This window comes from Anopheles arabiensis, chromosome 2 (genome assembly GCF_016920715.1).
Source record: "Anopheles arabiensis isolate DONGOLA chromosome 2, AaraD3, whole genome shotgun sequence".
NCBI classification, from domain to species: Eukaryota; Metazoa; Arthropoda; class Insecta; order Diptera; family Culicidae; genus Anopheles; species Anopheles arabiensis.
This window is the reverse complement of record NC_053517.1, coordinates 37,559,901-37,581,759: the sequence shown is the minus strand read 5'-3', so window position 1 is coordinate 37,581,759 and position 21,859 is coordinate 37,559,901. Positions and strand designations below refer to the sequence as shown.

At 41.7% G+C, this 21,859-nt stretch overlaps 1 protein-coding gene across 1 annotated transcript; it reads right to left on the bottom strand.

The window, feature by feature from the left end:
• Positions 1 to 18,503: 18,503 nt before the first annotated feature.
• LOC120893529 (4-coumarate--CoA ligase 1-like) lies at positions 18,504 to 20,793 on the bottom strand. Its single transcript, XM_040295482.1, has 2 exons — positions 20,282 to 20,793; positions 18,504 to 20,206 (listed from the first exon to the last, which is right to left on the bottom strand). Exons 1-2 carry the CDS (start codon positions 20,625 to 20,627, stop codon positions 18,930 to 18,932), a joined length of 1,623 nt encoding a protein of 540 aa, XP_040151416.1. The 5' UTR covers positions 20,628 to 20,793; the 3' UTR covers positions 18,504 to 18,929.
• Between the last annotated feature and the right edge of the window lie 1,066 nt (positions 20,794 to 21,859).

The window sequence follows — 21,859 nt, the reverse complement described above, 5'->3', positions numbered from 1 at the left end:
CTTCCAAAGGCTTCATTAAACGATTATGTGGCGTATCATGCCAACCTTGTCAAACACAACAGCTGTTCACCGAATACGTACGCTTGGGAGCGTAGTTTTGCATTCCAAGTCTGCGTTGCAGATCTTTGATCTTAGCTTTGCTGCAAAAATGAAGCCGTTTTCTAAGAATATTCTGTTGTGTATAGTAGAGTAAAACATAACGCATCCCTGCCACTGCACTAGAATGCTCGTCTTTTGAACGTTTTCCCGTTTCCCGCTCTCCCTTAAACCATTAGCCCACCCTTACCTACCCGCCAAACATTATCGTACAGTGTAAATTAAGTCGTTTATTCCTTTACCGACACTAATATCCCTTTCTGGGCACGTTCCGCCTAATGATGGTGGAATATTTCTTTCCCGAAAGGGCCGTATCCATTCCGCCCGCCCAAGATGGACCGGGTACGAGACGTTCTGGGCGAGATCATCATGCCTGTCCGGGCGAAGAAGCGCATTTATGTTGTGCCATCCGACGGACTACCCTCCGCGCGGGTCGCGAAAACGCGGCGTTCTCCATCTTATAGTGACGGCGTAGTAAAGCGGATCAGATTAAGAAGGAATGGCCCTCTTTCGGTACATTGATGGTGCAAACACGTTGGAACTCCCCCTCACCCATCCCCACTGGTGAAGTTGGAAATTTCGGCCGTGTTGGAATGCCATTAATCATGGAAACTGTTAAATGAGTAATGGCTGCATTTAAAGCACCTCGAAATCAGTGGGATCCCTTGTAGGTGTTGGTAAAGCGATGTCTGATCGGTTGTGCGGTTGATGGAGGCACGGGGGATCAATAAAAACAGGGTCTGGCAGGGAAGTGCAGTTTAATATTCATGCGATAAAGGTTTGGCGGGAACGGTCTCGCCTTATAATGTGTGGTTGAGTGGAGAGACGTGTAAACTGTTATCGAAATCTTCACTCGTCTCACTTTGATGTGTTGTAGTAAGCGTATAAATGGGTGAGTTTTTTTCTAAAATAGATTTTATATTTTATTCATTTTAAAGATTACCCTCTTTTGTTTGTCTTGTACTTGTGATGAACCTGTGTTCTATATAATTTTTAAGTAGCATTGAGCAATAGCATTCAATAGAAAGAAGCCAATTAGCTTTCCTCAACAAGAATGTCATGACTGTAGTCGATCAGTTCAGAGTGCAGCTAAGAGGCTAACTGTATGCTTTCGATGAGATTGTCATGCGTGGTTGTATTATTTAGGTTTGCATTTTCCGAGCGAAAATTTTGGATTTTGCAAACGTGGATTTTGGACCACGTAATTTGTGACGCGGGATTTTGGGACAAAGAAACTTAGTTTTTCACAAGGATGCCGTCTCGGCCATTTTGCTTTATGTTAAATTATCATATTACACTTGATACAGTTGCTAGACATTTCATCCTCTCGAGTGTAGTCAGATAAAGCAGATATAATTATTTTTGGGGGTGGGATAGATATTGAAGGTTTGTCTCGAAGACGACAAGAGAGGGATTGAAGGTTTGTCTCGAAGACGTATAGACGAGTGGCGGATAGAAGGGATGTGATATCAAGTTAATTTAACAGAAGAGCTTAACTTACACGGATGTGAGAATGTCTTTCTTTAATGGGGATGTGAGAATGTCTTTCTTTAACCCAAGCAGCAAGGGTATGATGAGAACCGGGAAGGAAGCGTCGAACAAGCTGCTCGAGAGAACTAACGCTGAACACTCTCCAGCCTGGCCATTGTTGTCGAGCCTGGAAGAGACCAAACACCAGCGGTGTATTCTAGGATAGGTCGGATCCAGCAGCAGAACAGAAACTTCAAACATAGGGGATCGCGGGTTTTGGAGGCAAGTATCCCAGTGATCTATTTGCCTAGTTGATGAAATGATAAACATGCGCATTAAAGGACAACTTCTCGTCCAGCCACACACCAAGATTCTTTACCGACGATACTCGACGGATGACAGTATCACATAGGGAGTAGCTGAACGGAATCAACGCGGATTTGATAAACGAAATAACGCAACACTTACAGGGTTTACCAGTCCAATAAACAACTGTCCTCTTGTTTATAACAATAGTCGTTTTGAATAGATACCGCTGTCTACCACTTGCTCACACGTCAGATGGTGTAGGGGAAGGTAGGTAAAGACGGACACGTTAAGGGAAATGGTAAAAATGTAGGGATATATAAGTACAACGACCATGAAAATGTGCATACATTATCTTACACTCATGCTTTATAAGAAAATGTGTTGAAACTTTTAAGTTTCCATCGATTTTTGCGTTTTTTTCATTAATGAAAAACATGTTTTTTTCGTGCAGTTTTGAAATGTTCGGGTAAGACGGACACCTGATATGGGAAAGATGGACACCATGAAGGATAAGATGGACACCTGTAGAAAAGGTTAGAAAGTGAAGAGTTTTACAATATTTTAACAAATTCTATCGCTTTCCACGTCCTGGTACGTTTATAAACCAATTCTTGGTCTATTGTAACGGCGATTCATTCAGCCATGAATTTAGGAATTGTATACGGCGCTTGTAATATATCCTAGAATGCAGTATCTAAAGCATTATTGACATATCGCGCACTTACAGCTGACGTTGCTCCAGCTTACAGAACAACAGTCTAGAACTTCCTTTTAGGAAATTACTCCGCAAAAAGTCCACGACCCCAGTATTCATGAGGGACTTGTTAACAGTTTAATCCATTTTCCACTATGTCAACAATCAACAATCTTTTTATTGCATAAAGTTGTCCAAGTCGTGAGAAGATATTGGATTTCGTGAAGCGCCTCATCAGCGTCGAGCGAGTAATATCATAACGAATGGCTACTATTTTGACCGATGTTTTATTTCTCGCTTATTTCAATACTTTCTCTAGTTACTGATTAATTTATAGCATCGGATTACCCTTTTTTAAGGTATTTGAAGAAATATATTCATCACCAATTGATATAAGAAGTAAAACAATTAATAAATTCGGTGTCCATCTTTCCCTACAACAAGGTGTCCGTCTTTCCCGCTTTGGTGTCAGAATATTTAAACCACCAGAAAACAAGATTTTGTGTTGCTTCCATTCTAGTTCTTTCGCCAGTTTTTTCATTAATGATCACGACAACCCATTCATGAAATAAAACTCCCGGAAATATAAACAATACAAGTTGTAGAGCTTAAGATCGGCAGTAGTCAAATTAGATCCACAAGGGTGCACATGATTGAAAATTTGTTTTGTTCGTGGATTTAACCAATTTTATATATATATTATGCCAAAAATGTTCTCAAATGTGTTGTTTTACCTTCAGTTTGGATTCTACATTGTTGAATTACTCGAAAATTACCTTTTTCATGCATTTATGAGAAGTGTCCATCTTACCCGCAGTGTCCGTCTTTACCTACCTTCCCCTAAGCTACTTTGTCCAATTCAATGACACAATTTTCTCCTTCGATTGCACAACGGTCGGATTCAGCACGTTCCGCAGTTGTTTCTTGCAGTTGTTGTATAATTAACAAAATTAATGTTTTGATTTATTGAAATGTATGGTTTATACTGCCTATTGCTTGAAAAAAAAAAAGAAACGTGTTTGAAAATGTTTTGTTTTGCAAAATTTGGCCCAAAAAAACAAACAATGCCGACTCTGACAGTTGCTAATCGAATGTACAATGCTTTAGGTTTGGCTCATACCCCATTTTGAAATCACATCTTCCACCGAGATAAAATACATTAACGCTGTCATAATTTTACCTCAACCTGTGGTACATCGCACAAATGATTTGTGAACTAAAACCGCTCATCGTCGGTTAACGTACGGTAGCTAACCAAAAAAAAAAAAAAACAACAGGCGTGTGCCGATGATTAGAGCAAATGTAATAAGTGCGGGTGAAGGCGTCATAAAAGAAAAACGGTTGCAAGACACGCGAACATGAATTGGTCCTAACCATCGATGGCCGTTTGGTGCGCCACACCCCGTGTGTCTTATCTTGGACCGGAAGTAAGTGCGCCAAGTACACTGGCCAAGATCGTCGTCTTTATGAGGTTCACCGGGTGGGCTTGGCAGGCTGGGCAAGTAAATCTTTCCCGTTCGTCACACACGCGGAGGCTGCCGTGGCCTCGTTAAAATCACATAAAAAATAACGGACGAAGCCAACAACCGTTGGCACCACCGAGCTTTACTACTGACTGGTGCTGACTTTGTGGCTGCGCTTTAGCCCATGCGTCGTGTAGCACCGGGGTATAGCGTTCTTGTGCTCACGTGAGCGTACCCATCGTGCCTGTGTTCGAGCGCGAACGAAGGGTTTCGCTTTTATGAGACGACCTCGTATCATTTTTGTCACGCGTTGTAATCTCATTAACGGGGATCATTTTGGTGATGCTGTTGGTGGGCGTTTTTGTGGCCGTGCGAACAATTTCCATCGTTTGGGGGTACGATAGAAGGGGAGGGAGAGCATCCTGGCGTTGGCGATGAGATGATATGTGCCATTTCCTGTTTATTTAGGTTGGTGGTTTGCGTAATCCTTGTAACCATCGGATTGTGATCAGCAGGACAACCAGCCCTGAACCACGAGCTGGCTTCCCCGGGCTAGCCAATCCAGCTACACGTTCGGGAGCTTCACGTAGCAATGGGGGCGGAGCGCTGCGATTGCATTGTGTATTTTTTTATTCATTTTCATCGAATCCTATTTTATTGTTCGATTCGATAAATTTGAATGGATTTTATCGCACACTGGATGCTTTTGTGAATGATTTCAGTGGTATGATTTAAGCACTGGAATGGAAATCCTACGTGGGTGAAATCAAGCTGCAAGAATGCGGCATTGAATTCAATTCTACAAATGCTACAACAATGGAACGGGAGGTTTGACGAAATCCTCCTAGCCGAGAAAGCATTTGGAACGTATTTTGCATGAGCAAAAACGAAAAAAACGATATGGCGCTGTGTAAAATGAATCATCCATATGGAAACAGATTTTGTTTTTCGGCTGTGTTTTGACGGTATGATTCGGAAGAAACACAACATATGATGGAGGATGTTTTGTTTTTCTGTTGATGAGCTATGCTGTATCGGAAAGCTGTTTGTAAATTTTAAGCGATGGTTGGACGCAATTTAGGCCGTGTTTTAGCTTTAATGTTAACGAAGGTACAATTTTTAGCAACAAAATTGCGAAAATTACAGTTTGCAAAAACATGTATATCGTGTTACTTAAACTTTGTTGATTTGTTTAGTTTAAGTCTTTTGAGGCTTCATTAGATAAGATGAGGATTTTTACAATCAAATAAACCGTTCATTATTATTTACAAATTATTGGCATAGTTGAAGGGCAACGGAAAACAGCGAAGAGTGGGAGAGATAAAAGAACTATTCGACTGCAATACGATGCGCTTGCTGGAACCAAATTACAGTGCATGGAGTATCTTTCTTACCGACCATAAGGTAGCGATTTAGTTTAAATTATACCTATCCATCTTAAACAATTATTCAATGCGCAGTTTCATTATAAATCTAGGTGATTGGAAACAATCCGACCATGGAGGTGAAAGTTAACGCTCAAATCAAATTGCTTTTTTTTCTTTGTCATTAAAATGTACCAACTCTTCCTGAGTACGAAAGAACGTATCAACACTAAGAGCAACTAAACATGTAGGGTAAATGTCCCAATAGTGGGGCAATTTGTAGTAGTACAAATGTGTTTTAATGGATTTAAAGTATCAGGAAGATAAATTCATGAATATTTTAACACATAGCAATTCGAATATGTTATATGTTTTGGGCAACCGTGCGTGCCGATCCCTGGACTTGCCGTGGCAGTTGCGCTGCTACCGGTCAACGTCCAGGAGGACGACAGTGTGTACACGCACACTGTCGCACGCACTAAGCGTGCAAGGCTTAGTGTGTGACGAGCGTCGAGCAGAGGGTGTACGAAGGCCGATCGAGCAGGAGCTCTCGGCAGGGGCGCTCGGTGCGGCTGGCGTGCGGCCACCGTACTTGTATATTGTAAAGTGTATTATGTGTTTTATTTATTATGTACGTTATAAGTGTTTGAATAAAGCAAAAGTACATAAACATAACATTATATCTTTGCAATCACAACCATTTTTACCAAAAAATTAATTTTACGAAAAAATACATATACATAAATGGTGGTAAGGTTCCTATAGTCGTCGTATATGTTCCTACTTTTGAAGCTGTTTTCGTATGAATAGTAAGGATTAATGCCATTATTTTGATTTTTTACATAATTTGATCGCAAAAAATGTATGAATTTGGTTGATGAAACTATTGCCTAAAGGACTGTATAACACCTGTCGTCAACCCACACCCGGAAGAGAAAGCTTGATTTGAAGCTCACAGAAAACTCATTTCTGTTGCTTATTTTAATGAAAACAGTGCGAAATGTCAAAAATATAATCGAAAAAAATCTTAAATGTCATGTTTTTATTGAGTTTATTACTAAGAACACTATAGGAACATGTCTATTTTGCGTACCTATAATGGCACTATCGTTAAAAACACTTAAGAATACGTAAATATGGTTAAAAGGCGATAAGTAAGGTTAAAAGGCGATACATTTTAATAGAACAATATCATTTGATAACAATTATGTTTAACAAAAAACTAATAATTGCGTTGTTGAGGTGGTCACTTACAACGTTAACAAAGATATCAGTTTCGTTATGAAATCCTAAGGATTTTAGATAAATGTTGACAAATTTCACAAAATAATGTATTTTTCGGTTACTATACATCGAAATGGCTTCTGTCGCCGACAGCGGTAATTACGCTGCGCCAAAAGGGCATGCAATCCGCATCACAACCAATAACAACAACTAATGTCAACAGCGTAGCACGTAGAGCCAAAGGGCCAAGCGCTTAGCGATCGCTAGAACAGCATGTACCAGCAGGATGCATACCTTTCTTGGAAAATTTGTAAAAGCATGGTTTTAAATCCCCAGCTTAAAAATGAAATGAATTATAGTAAATGAAGAAAACAGCCCCATTTAACTTTTAAACCCTTTGAAAAGGCCAGAGAACATGTGTTCATTTGTCATATGAGACGCATTTTAGTGCAATACCACCATTAAAGCTACGTTACCTCTACCAAACCCAATAGAAAGAATTACGCGTTGGTGGATTGTATGCACTTCTCAAGATTGGTAAGGCAACATAGAACATAGTAAAAAACCCCGTATTCTGATTTCTCGCAAATATCAATCTGCAGAACAATTTCAACAACTATTAAACGGTAATGCGATTAATAATATGCGACAATGAAAATAAATGAAGACAGTAATAAGGTAATAAGAGCTGGAGTGGATTAACATTTAATATTTCCATAAAATAAAATTATTATTCCCAATGAAGCACTGTTAATATACGCTAGTATTTTTGGATGCATTATGCTTTTCCGACTACAGTATGTGATTGTGCGGAAGAGTTTAATCCTTTCTACAAATGTAATACGATCTCATACGGCTTTCGTATTTAGTGCAATGATGGTAAAGTATGCAGCACACAATAACCGGTATCAGTGTGCATCCCGTTTTCCTTTAGTTCGCATCCGAGGAAACCTTTGTACTACGACTTGAATTGTTTTTACTGTATGCAATTCACAACAAATGAACCATTTTCCCATTTTCTGCCAATCCTAATTAGAATCCTTTCAACAACATCCAACGGTCAGCAGGGTACCCTGGGATGCCCCATATCCCATGTTTTGCATGCTAAATATTATGTTTCTCTTATACCGACATGTGCCGGACCAGGACTGGGAAGGATCAGGTGGAGGCAATTTCATCAGAAACGCTGGACGAAGCTAGTGGTGGTGATTGGATTTGTTTTCGTAGTTCGTTTTGTCGGTACGGCATTTTGTTTTTAAATTCCCGCTGTGTCACTTTTGTGTCAGTAAAGCAAGCATTTTTTTCTCTCTAGTTGTGAGGCAAACGAAATCACTCTCGTACCGATCACCGACTGGTTAGTTGCAACCTGGGGTCGAAATCTATTGATGACACAAAGGTGAGGGATGCAAAGAGGGCAGAAGTAGCTAAAATAGATAAAATGCATACGAGCTCGTTCGGCTCGTTGCGCTTCATTTCCAGAGACGGGAAAGCGAATCGGGAACCTATTTTCCATGCATTCATTAATTTACCGGTTTGTCTTTTTTGGTTGACATTTTATCTCAGCTAGCTGAACCATGCGCCGCAGCTGAAGCTTGTTTTGTTGATTCGTTCAAGGAACAGTTAGGTGGGCAAATGAAAGCAACAAACTGAATACACTTGCACAATACTTGAACACATCAGACCATTGCAGCTGACCAGCAACTGGGTACACTTTTCGGAAAGGGGTTGATGTAATATTTGACCAACTGCTCTGAACTGTAGTGTAAAAAGTTTGACCATCATAATAGAGTCGATGAAATGGACGTGTAGTGGCAAGGGTTCGTTTGTCTGTTGCATAGAACCGTAGAAAATTCCTAAGGTTTCGAGTATAGCACTGTGATGAATTGGAAGCTTCGTCAGTGTCAATACAAATAATAGTAAAACAAAATGTTAGATGAAATTGTTTGTAACGATTGTCAATCATGCAAGATAGTTTTATAACTCGTTTTACATATTATTTTCATAGTTTTATCTACACACATCCTACAATGCAGCAATACCTGAGCACCACTAGTAGAGAGATGTGGGCCTCTTTAGAATCAATCACTACAGATTCAACGCAAATTAGTAATTCCACCTTTTTGGTAGTGGAAGTATTTATGTACTGAGTTGTATTTTTTAGAACCAATGGATCGTAGCGGTCCGCAATATAGATCGATCGCAACAAATATGTACAAAGATTCATGCATCGAATAAACGTCTGCCTTTTTTATTTGCCTTTTGAATTGAGATGAATTATACTACTACTAGTCTTATATTTTACAAAAATCGTCTAAATGTGAACCACAAAATAAAGTGAAATGCAGAATAAATTGACTATTTATCAAATTTTAATATCGTATACATTAGAAGAAAAAAAATCCCATGCACAACTAATACTAGAGGTATGCTTGAAAACCACAAAATTCGAGCCAGCCAATATTCTCCGATGTCCTTATTAAAAGTGTATGTTGAGGACACGCAGTATATAGGAATAATCAGATAAAATCGTTTTCAATACATAGTCTTCATTATTCTTACTACCATTTTTTCGAACACAGTTTGCAAAAGCAGCTATGTTATCGGTAGAAAAGTCCTTGCTAAATGTTATCATATTCAATGAAAATAATGAATAAAGCCAATTTACCGCACAATTTTGGCATGCATTGCAAGAGCACATCGAAACCAATGTTAACAGTTTCCCAACCCCTCACGAAAACGGCAGTTTGATCAAACTTCTCACGTTATGAATATTTACAATGAAAAATTGATGAGGTAATTTATAGCATGCGTACCAGCAGCGTCTTCTACCGGCCTGAATCTGGTGGGTTGTATTTTGTGTGTGTGTGTGTGTGCTTCAATATTTGTTCCCTTATCTATTCCCTCTGCAGGCCTACGCTATCCTGAACCGTTAGATGGGAAGGTTTCCTGGTCGTGCGGTAAATATATTTCGCGTCAACACTGTCACACCATTCCCGATGGTTGTAGACGCGGCTGTAGTAATGTCACTCTCCGGATCTTGGGTCACGATGATGCACAAGAATTAAAAAAAAGATGAAATAAAGCGCGAGAAAACGTGATGAAAGTGGTACAAAAAGTAGGTAAGGTGCTGGGGCCTTTTTTTTGCTGGAGTCAAACCAGGAATTGCCAGTGACAATGAAAACACGTTCGTCTTCGTTCAAACACCACGGTGGCATGGGATGGAGCTTTTCACGCAATCGTTTTCACGAAAGTGTGTGAAGGGGAGTGTAAAGAGAGAAGCCTTTCACCTTGCCGAGCTTTTCTAGCAGAGACTCCGGCAGCGTGACAAATGGTCGATATTGGTGCGGGATGAAGCTCGACGTTCTGACTGGCCCTAAACGTGACGACGGTCTGGCTATCACTTGCCAGACCAGTTTTGAATGATGAGCCATCGAGTAGAAGACACCCAGCCAAGGACGTCGGAGGGCATGGTTCGGGACGGGCTTTTCGCGGCCGATTTCGTAAATGGCGCTAACAATCGTGCGCTTGGAAACGGTGTGGTAAAATTTACCGGCCGGCAGGATAATTGGGCACGGGCTTGTCAGCACTGGTTAAGGAGAATTTATTGGCCATTGATGGACAGCGCTATTTATCGATTGCAGTGGTTGTACCAGTTCATCAACATGAGGCAGACCACGGGTCGTGAAGGAATTCGTACAGGAGACAAATGATGTCATCCCGGATCGGGGGAATGAATCGTTCTTGCGTTTGCTTTTCACCTGGTCGAATCACTGCGATTTATCATGGCTATAATTGGGTTTGATTCAGCATGGTGATACGAGGGAATGAGTATGACATTGTTTTCTTTTAGCTGCATCTCGGACGTATGCGGACAGCATGGTAAAACATGGTCGTTGGGAGATTGAAATATTAATTGAATGAAGGTTTTACCCTTAGAATAAGAACAAGTATGATAATAGAGAGTGATGATTTTTCGATATTTTTCCAAGGAATCAGATTATGTAATATTCTTTAAAATGATACACTGATAGCTTTCGTTGTTAATCGCATAGAAACATCCAGTTTCTTATGTATTGATGCGAGTCTATAGAAGGACAAAAACAAATAACAGAAAGCAGGAACATATAATGTGTTGGTATTTTTTTCTAAAATTTAGTTATTATTGAAAAGCTGCAAAGCTAATTAAAGATAAAGAGCATAAAGAAAAGACATTTTTTCGACACCTTTTTTTGTTGGCAATGAGCCAAACTGTTCAGCAAAATATTGCTTTAAATGAGACTTGTGTCAACAATTGTGGCATTCAATTGTGTTGTGCAATTTACTACTCAATTAAAGGAAGGTTCCATTCAACGCCTTTTTGAATTCATTGAACTTTAAACATGCTCTGAGGTGAAAATATAGCAATTTTAGTTGTTAAATGAAAGCTAACTGAAATTGCTGATATATAAGATAATATTATTATGTTATAGAGAAGATTATTTTTACATCATATGTTAAGTAATTTGATTCTTTTTTTTTACAATCGGTTAACTTAATTTACTACCGACTTTAATTATCTTCATGATATTCATTATAGCTCCTCTATAGTTGGACGCAAATAACTTTGAAAAAATACTTAAACATATATTTAAAACGAGTTTAAAGGCCGGGGTACTCGCTAGTGAATTCTTTTATTTTCACTAGGTTATCGAGGGAATGGTCATGCCGGATCTCAAATCTAAGTAGTTTTTTCACCGTATTTTCTTGCAAAAATGTTTGAAATACTTGCACAACATATTTATCTATCAATTACAAAGCTTTTTCAGTCTAGTTTCAGTAAAAATCTGGAAAAATAACATACATTCTGGAGCGGCTGCAAATTGTTCGGCAAAATGCTTCGGTCAGCCGCCGCCAGATACGCTAGTGAAAATCAAAATTACACAAGCGAGTACGGACAATGTATCCCGGCCCACACATTATGCAAACTTCTACATTACCTCTCATGAGCTTTTGCACATTTCAAAACAAACGTATGAAATATTTTATTGCTTTGGGCTTATATATTTTGTACGCCATTTCTGTTACCATAGTTTGGAAAATATTAACTATAACCTAATTTTATATCGTATCTCTGCAACCTACTTCTCTGCAATCCCAAACTTACCTCTTATCAAAACTGTGCATATATGGGTGGCCTTCCTCGTGGGGGTCGCCTTTACACTGAAACCTGCCCTCCTTTGAGGGTAAGTACAATATTAATTTTAATCTGTGTTGTACAAGCCCGCATATAAGAATGAATTGACAATGCGAGTTGAAAACAAACGAGCTACGGCTGTTGGGCTGATGTCTTTACTTGCACTTTGCGTTGGCGTTCTGCTATCCTTTATCATCATCCATTGCTCCGTAGTGCACAATGCGCCGGCGACGCGCTTGTCGCGTATGGATGTATGGAAGCAACCGTCAGCAGACAGTCAGTGGGTTATCGTTGTCCGGTTTGCTCCACCGTCACGATGTGCACGATCCCCGATAATTATCCACAATCCCACGAACAAATGAAACTTAACACTGTCAAAGCATTATTTATTCATACTGCTATTACGTGGCCTTGCTTCCTGATTGTCCGCGGCCAGTACGACCGATTATCCTGCCGACGCCAGGGGTATGGTTACGCTTTACCCGGGCGAAGCAAAGACGATTTCAGGCAGATAGCGTGGATAGTAAGTCGATGGGATTTGTCCATGTTCACCTTTTCTAGCTATTTCTCGCTCATATGCAGGCAAGTGGTGGAACGTACTGAAAAGTCAGTGTGTCAGCCAGTCAGCTAGTCTGCGGCGAAACGAGTGAAAAGCACAACCCGTATGCGGTCATTCTTCATAGGTTTTTTGGTTTGTTTTAGTGGTTTATGTTCCGGTTTTTGTTCATGATCCTTTCTTAAATTGATGTCTTTTTTTACTACACAGCCAACTTGGTAGTTGATTTTTGTTAAATGATGCTGCTGAGGCGGGAAGGTGTTGAAATCTGAGGATGGAGCAAGAAAAGTTCCAAATTTTTTAGATCATTCTCGTACCTAGTAAGGATGTTTTTTCAGCATGAGATGGCATTTTTGTTGATCTGTTTGTTTTCCACTTTATTCGCTTGATTTAAACTGCATCTACCTCGAATCTTGACTGATTCAGACGAAGCATCCAACCAGTGGTTTGTTTAAAAAAAAAATGATATACAAAAAACAACGAACTGAATGATCAAGGAGAGATTGGCTGTTTTCTTCATTAATTGCACACTCGCACGAATCTTGCATTGCCGTCGTGTCGGCAGCAAACGAAACGTTTTGCTAGTACGTACAGAAACTACTAAGCTGCCGCGAAGTGTGCATTTGACCGTTAAGTTTTCTTCCACCATCGGGATAGATGTCGGCCGAGGCACAGTGTATTGAATGAAGCCAGACTACGTCACTAGCAGCACTTGCAGGCTAGAGCTGTTGAAGCTTTCATCAACTGGTCAGACTTGAAGAAAAGTGGAAAAGCGTGAAGTGTGCAGCATCACGGGCGGTAAACATCGACCGTTTCCGGTGTGTTGCGATGCTGTGTTGCAATCAAACACCCGGCAGGCCGGAAACGAACGGGTACGGTATGGTTTAAGCACTATTATTGTGCTCGACTAGCTCGAAGTCACCTCGTTTCACACTGATGGCAAGCATAAGTTGTATGAGGTGGGGTAAGCTAAATGTTTGCCACATTTCATAGTCGATGGTATTGAAAAGGTGCAATAAATGTTAAGCAGAAGAAATAATAGGAAAACATCAATGTTTCTGTTGTATTATGAAACGGTTTGAATGAGCTGAAAATGACGTATATAAAAATTAAAAGTTACAAATACAAACAGTCAGAACTGAAGTGATTTAAAACACTGCTAAAACATTTTACTATCTGATTCTTTTAAAAACAGGCTGAAAATATTCAATATTTCCTCCAAAACTAATGCGTTAAGCATACACAGCTCTTACGTAGATTCACAGCAAATTTACGAAAATCTCGCTGACATGCTCTAGACACTGTTGATACTGCGGGTGATGTGGCTGTGGTCGTCTGAACCGAAACTATCACACCGTCGTCCTAAGCTGTCTGTGTCGGTTTAAGCCATCCCGTTCCGTTCCGTTGTCATATTTTCATCTCTCATCTCTACCACAGGCGCAGGGTCGAGGAAGTTGTTGATCGAACCACGCCAGCGTCAGTGGGAAGCCATGACGATGGCGCAGTAATATCAAGAGCAAATTGATTTAAACCACCAAAAATGTGTCATGTTGGTGGTGTTTTTGTTCATAAAACGAATAGACTTACCGAGTGATGGATTTGCCACGCAATTTTGCACACAGAGGAAGAGGTGTATGGTGTCACCGGAAACGATGTAGGAAGCTGTTGTTTTTTTGGTTTGTGTTGACTGAATGATATGTTTTACGTTGAACAAAATTATAGGATTGTAGGTGGTATAACAGTGGTTTTGTAAATTAATGTTTTGACTGGTACTAAAAAGAACAAAAGACGCATAAAAATGTAACTAATACAGCTTATGCACAAACCACTTGCCGATGCGGTTCACCAAAACCACAGATATGTCAGCCTCACATTTATTAGCGCCACGCCAGTAGACGTTTATTAGAATGCTGTCGTAATGTTATTAATATGATACGTCAAAAATGTGTTTAACATTAATGTAAGATCTCTCTGAGTCCCTTCTTTCCGGTGAGCCTTTTTACTTTAATGGATGAGAGCAAAATTTAACATTTTTGATCGAATGTTAGATCGAAATTGTGTATATAAATCAAATCTTGCTAAAATGAGTCGATATGATCTGGTTTAAAAATGGTTGTTTACATATCCTTGTTGGAATTTGTGATTGGAAGAGAATCAAATAATACAACAGAAAAGGTTAACATTAAAGTGATAAAGAGGTGCATGATAGCTTTTTATTATTCTTTCCATGTAATAACACAAAGGTAATAGATATGACCTACCCACTAATGTCTGGTACAACGTCTTGGATCCAATGCTCCATGTTTTCTGAATAGAATACAGTGTTTACCGGTTCGGATCACCATAGCCGCAAGCACTCTCGTCATTGAATGACAATTAGCGTCGTTTAGGCACAATGAATTGTCTCTCGCGCACGCAAGCAACATAATTATAACGTAAAATATCATCGTTGAATATATCCCAAACTATATTCTTGTTGTAATCACATCGTTTCGTTTTACCAACAAACAAAAATGCCCGCTTTTTTCAAACTTTTTTCACATTTTGTTTAGTCAAAGTCATTCGGATACATGGGTGAATACCAAACGCAGATGATCATTGCTGTTGGCTTATTTTCGCATCTTCGTGGCATCGTCCAGTGAAGTGAAGTAAAAAAAAACCCTTCCAATCCGGCACAGAGGTTGCCACATGTCCTTAACCGAAAGCTAACAATTCCAACGCAAATCGGGACAAAACTTTGTTTGCTTGCCTGTCGAGTTTTCGGCAATACAATTATTGTCGTTGGTTACGAGCATACGGTTGAAGCAGCAGCCGTCTATTGGGTGTGGTGTGTATGTGTGTGTGTGGTTGTCTGGTGTCCGTACTATCCTAGAGGCAGAATCCATTTTCCGGTCGGTCCGAGTCGGTTTGCGGGTTTAAAACGAGTTGGTCTGACGGAGGAATGAAATGACAAAACAATTTCGTACGCATCAGAACGCTCCTGGGCAAGGGGGCAATGCTGTTGGGTGGACGGACGTCCTCAAGATAAGGTAATTTCTTTCCTCGTTTGCTTTCGCAACTCTCGTGCAATGTGCTCCTGGCCGAAAGTAAATAGAAGCAACTTGGAATGTAGCTTTTTTTGTGTGTGTGTGAGTGAGCTGTTGCTGATGCTGCTGTTAGTCTTAGTTTCATTGGTTCCATTCTCTTTGCCTTACTGATGTTGCTAACTGGAATTGCTTCTGGCACACGTCAACGACGTCTACTACAACGCCACGAGATGAGTGTGAAAAATGACAACGCTTTCCTACCTGACCGCTGGTGCTTCTTGGCCCTCTACGGCAAACAGCCGGACGAGTATGCATTCGATCGTTGCTTGAAATGCCTTCAACTCAGCCATAAACGTAGCGTGTGAAGTGTTAAGGCAAAGTTGTGCACAAAAGTAAGAAAAAGAAGAAAAAAAGTCTCTGACTAAAAGGGCAGCATGGTAAACATGTATACCTTACGGTTGAAAGATCAAAAGACGCTTGTGTGTCTGGTCGGGACATTCCCGCCGCTAACCGGGTAGGGAATGCCAAGAGCCCCATGTGCTGTGGTCCGGTCCATCCGTAAGAGCTGTTTAGTTGTTTAGCTCCCGGTTGCTGGAACAGAGAGGCAAACAACAGCGAAAAAAAAAACTTGTCACTATGGTAGAAAAACTTCAGCTAGGTCAGGAATAAAGGGGCGATACGTCCTTAGTACATGCCAACCTCACACGCACGTGGCAGTACGGTAGGACGGGCATCGTACGGTATGGGGTGACGATGTTGCACGTGGCGAGTAGGCACGATGAGGACGACCAAGCTGGCGTGTGTTCTAAAACACGACCACGTTGGTGCATGCGCACACATTTGGTTGTGCGTGTGTCTGTACTAGAGGGAAAAGCACCGGAAAAGCCAGCTGATGGTGTTCGTGTACCAAACGCTTTGAAGGTCGCAACCATTCGGGCAGGTTGGGCGCCGTTTCCCTTGCAAGCTTTCATCTTCGGGCGGTGAGACAACATCAGCATCGGCAATTCTCCATCCTATTCGCACAGTTTTCCGCACCGTGAAGCTTTCGCGTAGTACCCGTGAAACCGTGACGCGGGACTATTTGCGTTCGGTCGTTTCTTCGTGCCAGGTAATTCTCGGTCCTAACCATGTTCCTACCTGCAGGTGAAGAGGCAATTCTTTCCCACCGGCTATAGTAGTAGTAGTAGTAGTAATAGTAGTAGTAATGGTGTTGGTAGGAGTATTAGCTAAGAAACAGGTGCTACTACTAGTGCCATTTATACTATCACACAACTACACAAACGTTCGCATCGCTCCATGGTCATGGCACACCTTCGGCTGGCGGTGGTTTGCGCTACAAATGTTTTGAATATTTATGAGCAGGATTATAGATGTTTCACCGACCGACCGGTCTCCCGCCGGGTGCCGGGTTTTGCGTGCCGCTTCCGATATTGGTCCATTCCCGATTCGTCCATAGAGAAACGTCTCCTTTGTGCTGTGAGAGTGTGAGCGAACACACCGTGCTACCAGCTCAGCTTGGATCTTTCACTTCATGCAAAAAAAAACACGCAAAAACGGTTCCCATGGGCTTCAGGTCCATCACATCATGGCGTCAGGTAGGCGTCTCGTTCTTCATTTCTCCATACTACTGGTTATTGGGCTGCCAAGAGTTGGCGGCATATTATCCGAAGTCAGGCTAGGCCTACAACAATGTCGGTGTCTATCTGAGGCACTCTGGATGTCCTCCTAAAAAGGATGTGGGTATGGTAAGGGTGATGGAACCGATGCATCCTAATCCTGAAAGCGTGGGGTGCGTGTGGTAAACTTTATCCATCACCTGCCGTCTACACTGCGTGACGAAGTTTGCCCCATTGCACATCGTAAGTTGCATTTAGTTCACACCGAAACGAACACACAGATACATACACACATGACCTTTATCGGATTTGTATATTTCTCATCGCACGAGCAAACTACCCTTTCGGGCGGTCATCTTCACCGTGGCTGTACCGGTAAAAGTCCGGCAAAGTCGATGCATTTTCTGTAGTAAGGTAATTTTTCGCTTCACTTTACGATAAATTCGATCTGCTGGCCGATAGGAACACGTTGAACGAGAAGGAAGATGTTCATCCCTCGCAGGTATATCCGGAGGGTGAGTGTTTGATGCCTTATCCGGCAGGAGGCAGCCAAAGCAGGAAAGGATTATAGGTTCTGTGCTGGCACGAGCATGGCACCTGTTTTCCAATTTTCAAAACTTTATTGTGGTGTGAAGAGATTTGAGGAAAAAGCCATACAAATAGAACATGAATACACAAAAGCAAAGAGGAGAAAAGTTCTTACCGGTTGTTCTCTTTTGCCTCAGACGGGAGCGGTCGCGTTCGAACAGCTCAGGACGAAGAGCTGAAACTGATCGATCGATTGATCGAACGAAACCTAATCAGACTAATTGAATGATTATTTGTGCACAGCCAGACACTGCAAGTCCGCTCCGAAATGCCTGCCACAGACTCGGCCGTCATCTTGCATCGTAGTTCGTAGCGGAGTGGATGAATGTTAGCATTCGCTCGTCGTGCAGAGTGTACTTTATGATGAAAATTTGCCGGTTCAGTTTAGGTGTGTACGGTGTACCTGTTTTGTGTACACTTTTTCTCCGTACATGCTGCAGCTGGAAGTACTCTTCGATTGAACAACGGGGCGATGGTTCTGAATACGTTCCCAAGCTCGTTTTTTTTTTGGTATCTGTGCTATCATCGATCGATGGCCGAATAGGATGCTGTCGGTATTAGTGTAAAGCATCCTTGGGATTGGCAAAAAGCTGTTTCGGTGTGCTTTGCAATTGGGTAAGTATGGATTATAGCGTTCACATTCGCTATAGAATGTTATTTAATGTCTTTCAATCTTTTTTAAATCAATACATACATTTGTTTGACCTTCATAAATTTAATTTAAATTATTTGTTGATCATAATAATTAGATATTCCTATTCACATTGAACAAAAAGTTTATTAGGAACTTTCTCGTACAAGACTGTACACTAACTCTGTCAAATAGGTTAGAATAAAGTATATTGAGTAGATATATAATACTAGATACTGAAATATGTCCTCTTTCGCAAGTTTCATTCTACACACTTGATTGAAACAGTCTCCTTATTTGAAACCAGCTAAGTAAATTCATTTTAATGTTCTTCCATGTTTAAATCCATGTGCTGAATCGTGAGAAGAGCCTTTCTCTAATCAATTGTCATCTCGAGTATCTTTTTCGGATTTTTTTTTAAATATTTAACGTTTGCCCCTTAACATTAAGTTCGAAAATATTATTTTACTAATAGCAATAATATCAAGGTCAGCTTAATTAGATATATCAAGACTGTCTGGTGACACATTGATTGGTTTGCACTTATTTCTAATCAATATAATTTTAACAGAAACATTATTGATGACTACGCGACTAAACAGGCATCGATTTTGTGTGCATTTTCCAGCAATAACAAACTAGTGTCATTTGAATAATTTTTTTTAACGGAAATTATAAATTGATACAGTATTCAAAGGTAACGTAATGAAGTAATAGCTTCACAGCTTTGCTCGTTGATTTGCCAACTCACGCAACGTGCGCCTCAAAATTTTACCACTCGCCGTCTTCGGGATCTCTTCTACGAAGCGTACACCACCACGAAGCCGTTTCTCATTTGAAACCCTTTCGTCGACATATTGAATAAGCTGTTCTTCAGTTACTGGTATACCCTCAGTCGGTACCACAAATGCAAGCGGCAGCTCACCCGCACGCTCGTCGGCCTTTCCAACGACGGCACAATCCTTGACGCCCGGGTTCGTTAGCAGCACGGCCTCCAGTTCGGCCGGTGGCACCTGAAACGCTTTGTATTTGATCAGCTCCTTCAGCCTATCGACGATGAAAAAGTCTCCATCGCTATCGTAGTACCCGATGTCGCCGGTGTGCAGCCAACCGTCCGCGTCGATAACACGCTCGGCTCCGATGTAACCCTTCATGATTAAAGAACCCTTAAAGCACAGCTCACCCTGCTGGTTAGGACCGAGGGCGCGTCCCGTCTCAACGTCCACCACCTTACCCATTTGACCAGCACGCACCGTGCCAATGCTGCCCGGCTTAAGTGTGTCGCGATCGTAGAACGTGATCGCTTGCGTAGTCTCGCTCATCCCATAGCCCTGGCGGATGCGGATGCCCGATAACCGCTCGTTGATCAGCTGCTCTACTTCCCGGCTCAGCGGGGCCGCTCCACAGGCGATCGTTTGCACCGATGTCAGATCATACTCGAGCACGGCCGGATGCTTCGCCAGAAAGACCACGATTGGGGGCACCATGTTGAGGAAGCTTGGACGGTACCGCTCGATACAGCGAAGGTAGGTCCGTGGCTCGAACCGGGGCAGATACACCACGGTGAGATTAGCACCTAGCCAGCTGAGCATGGAGATACCACCGGCTACATGGAACCAGGGTAGCACATCGAGACTGCAGTGCAGTGACAGTCCCTTGTCCAGTGCATCCCGCACGTTAGCCATCGTAGCCATAACGTTCCGGTGTGTGATGAGTACACCCTTCGGTAGACCTGTCGTACCGGAAGACATGACGATGATTGCCACTTCCTCGGCTATCTCTACCGACATGGGCTGAATAGACGCGACTGAGAACCGTTTGCTTGATCGCTGTAAACAGTGCGCAAAGCTGGTGCCGCGTTCGAGTGCATCGTAGGAGATAACGTTTAACAGCGGCTGTTTGACCGTTTGACTCGCCTTCAGCAGCGATCCTCTCGCTAACGATGAAACAAACACAAGCTTCGGACGGGCCACATTTAGGGCATGCACCAGTTCACCTGCAGGATCGGAAAAGGATACAAACATCTTAGCATACCGTATCGATGCATTGAGTTGAGTGGAGAGTGACTTACGTGTAGTGTAGCTGGGATTGAACAGTGCAACGGTCGCCCCAACCAGGAACAGGGCAATCACCGTGACCGGGTACTCGTATCGGTTCTCGGCCACAATTGCCACTACATCACCGCGTTGAATGTTGTGATCGTGCAAATAGGCAGCCAGTTGTAGGGCAATTTGCAGCACCTCATGATACGAATACTCCCTACCCGTAACTCCATCTACAAGCGCAACGCTGTGTGGAGTTTTCTGCAAAACTTTGAGAAACAGTTGACCGAGTGAATGGGCACCTAGCGTAAGATCGGCCGGTGCTGGAGGGCCACGAACGATGAACGATTCATCGGCGGCTGCGGGATGTTGCATGGTGGTGTACGGTTGGATTGATACTGCGCGTCGAGAAGCATTATGGAGATGTACAATGGCGCAGTTCTACCGTTATCTGTCCGGCATGTTGATAAAGAAGTGAGCAAGAGATGGTAATAGCCGGGAGAGTGTATGTAGATGATGCTTTCTCAACGCGTTTAGAAGACTGGAGAAAAGGAAAGAAACAGTGAGCGTGCTTGTTGAGGCTGAGAAGTGATATATGCTCTTTTATTAGTTATTAAAAAAGTAAATACAGAAATAATACCTATTGGAAAATTATCTTTGTCTGGGAATGAAAGCGGGTATGCACACAAAATAGATAGCTGCTATGAAGCTGATATTCGTTTACAGAAGTTGCTCGTCATTGCTGCAAGATAACCTCTTTCTGATGATAAATACTTAACAAATTACAGATAAGATGATGAGCCTATGAAGCCTGTCTGTGAATGTTATTACCTCCGATTGGTACATTTTCAGTGGTTATAATCTCACCAAAACCAAATTACACTTCACAAACTTTGTGAAATTCTTGCTACGGCTTACCGCAGCTCGTATTTGCAACGGACCATATTCTTCGCTGATCCACACGAATATTCGGAAACCAAAATACATTGTACGGTAGATTTAATTTCGTTGAAAGCTTCTCACAAAGGCTGAAGCGTTCGGTGTAGCTTACGATTTACGCCAGTGCGAGTGAGATAATTATTTACCGAGCTGTGGTGGATTTTGCAAAAAAAAAAACTGACCCCTGTGTTGACATGGCCACAAATTATCTGTCATTGCCCGTAGTAGCCTCGTAGCTTTCAACTTCTGTTAGGTGAAAACTAACTGCGCTACAAATCCAGCTCAAAGCGTTTTTGGTTGTGAGGGGTTTTTTTGTTTACCATTTTTATGTTACTTATTATACTTTCCGGTTCCGGCATAGTACCGACCAGTCGACGATGCAGAGATGGCCGGATGTTTTACAGTTAATTAGTGAAATTGATTCTTTGATGGGACTGGTCTTACGAAGGGAAAAGCTAGATGCCACGGGAAATGTGTTTTTGTTGTTTTCGCTCTTGGAAATGTCCTCTAATAGAAATAACCACCAAATCCTCCGGCACGAGCTCTCCCTTTTGCTCTCAATCTCTAAGCTGCGGTGGTTCATCCCTCGAATCGGACGATTATGGCGATGCTAAAAAGAAGCTCAACAAAACACAACCGCGATGCGTTGAATGTGTCCATAGAATATT

Bases quoted from the DNA above. Each gene is read 5' to 3' on its own strand.
- LOC120893529 (XM_040295482.1), bottom strand. From the start codon at position 20,627: ATGCAACATCCCGCAGCCGCCGATGAATCGTTCATCGTTCGTGGCCCT. The intron at 20,207-20,281 runs GTAAGTCACTCT...CCGATCCTGCAG, and splicing joins CAATCCCAGCTACACTACAC to GTGAACTGGTGCATGCCCTA.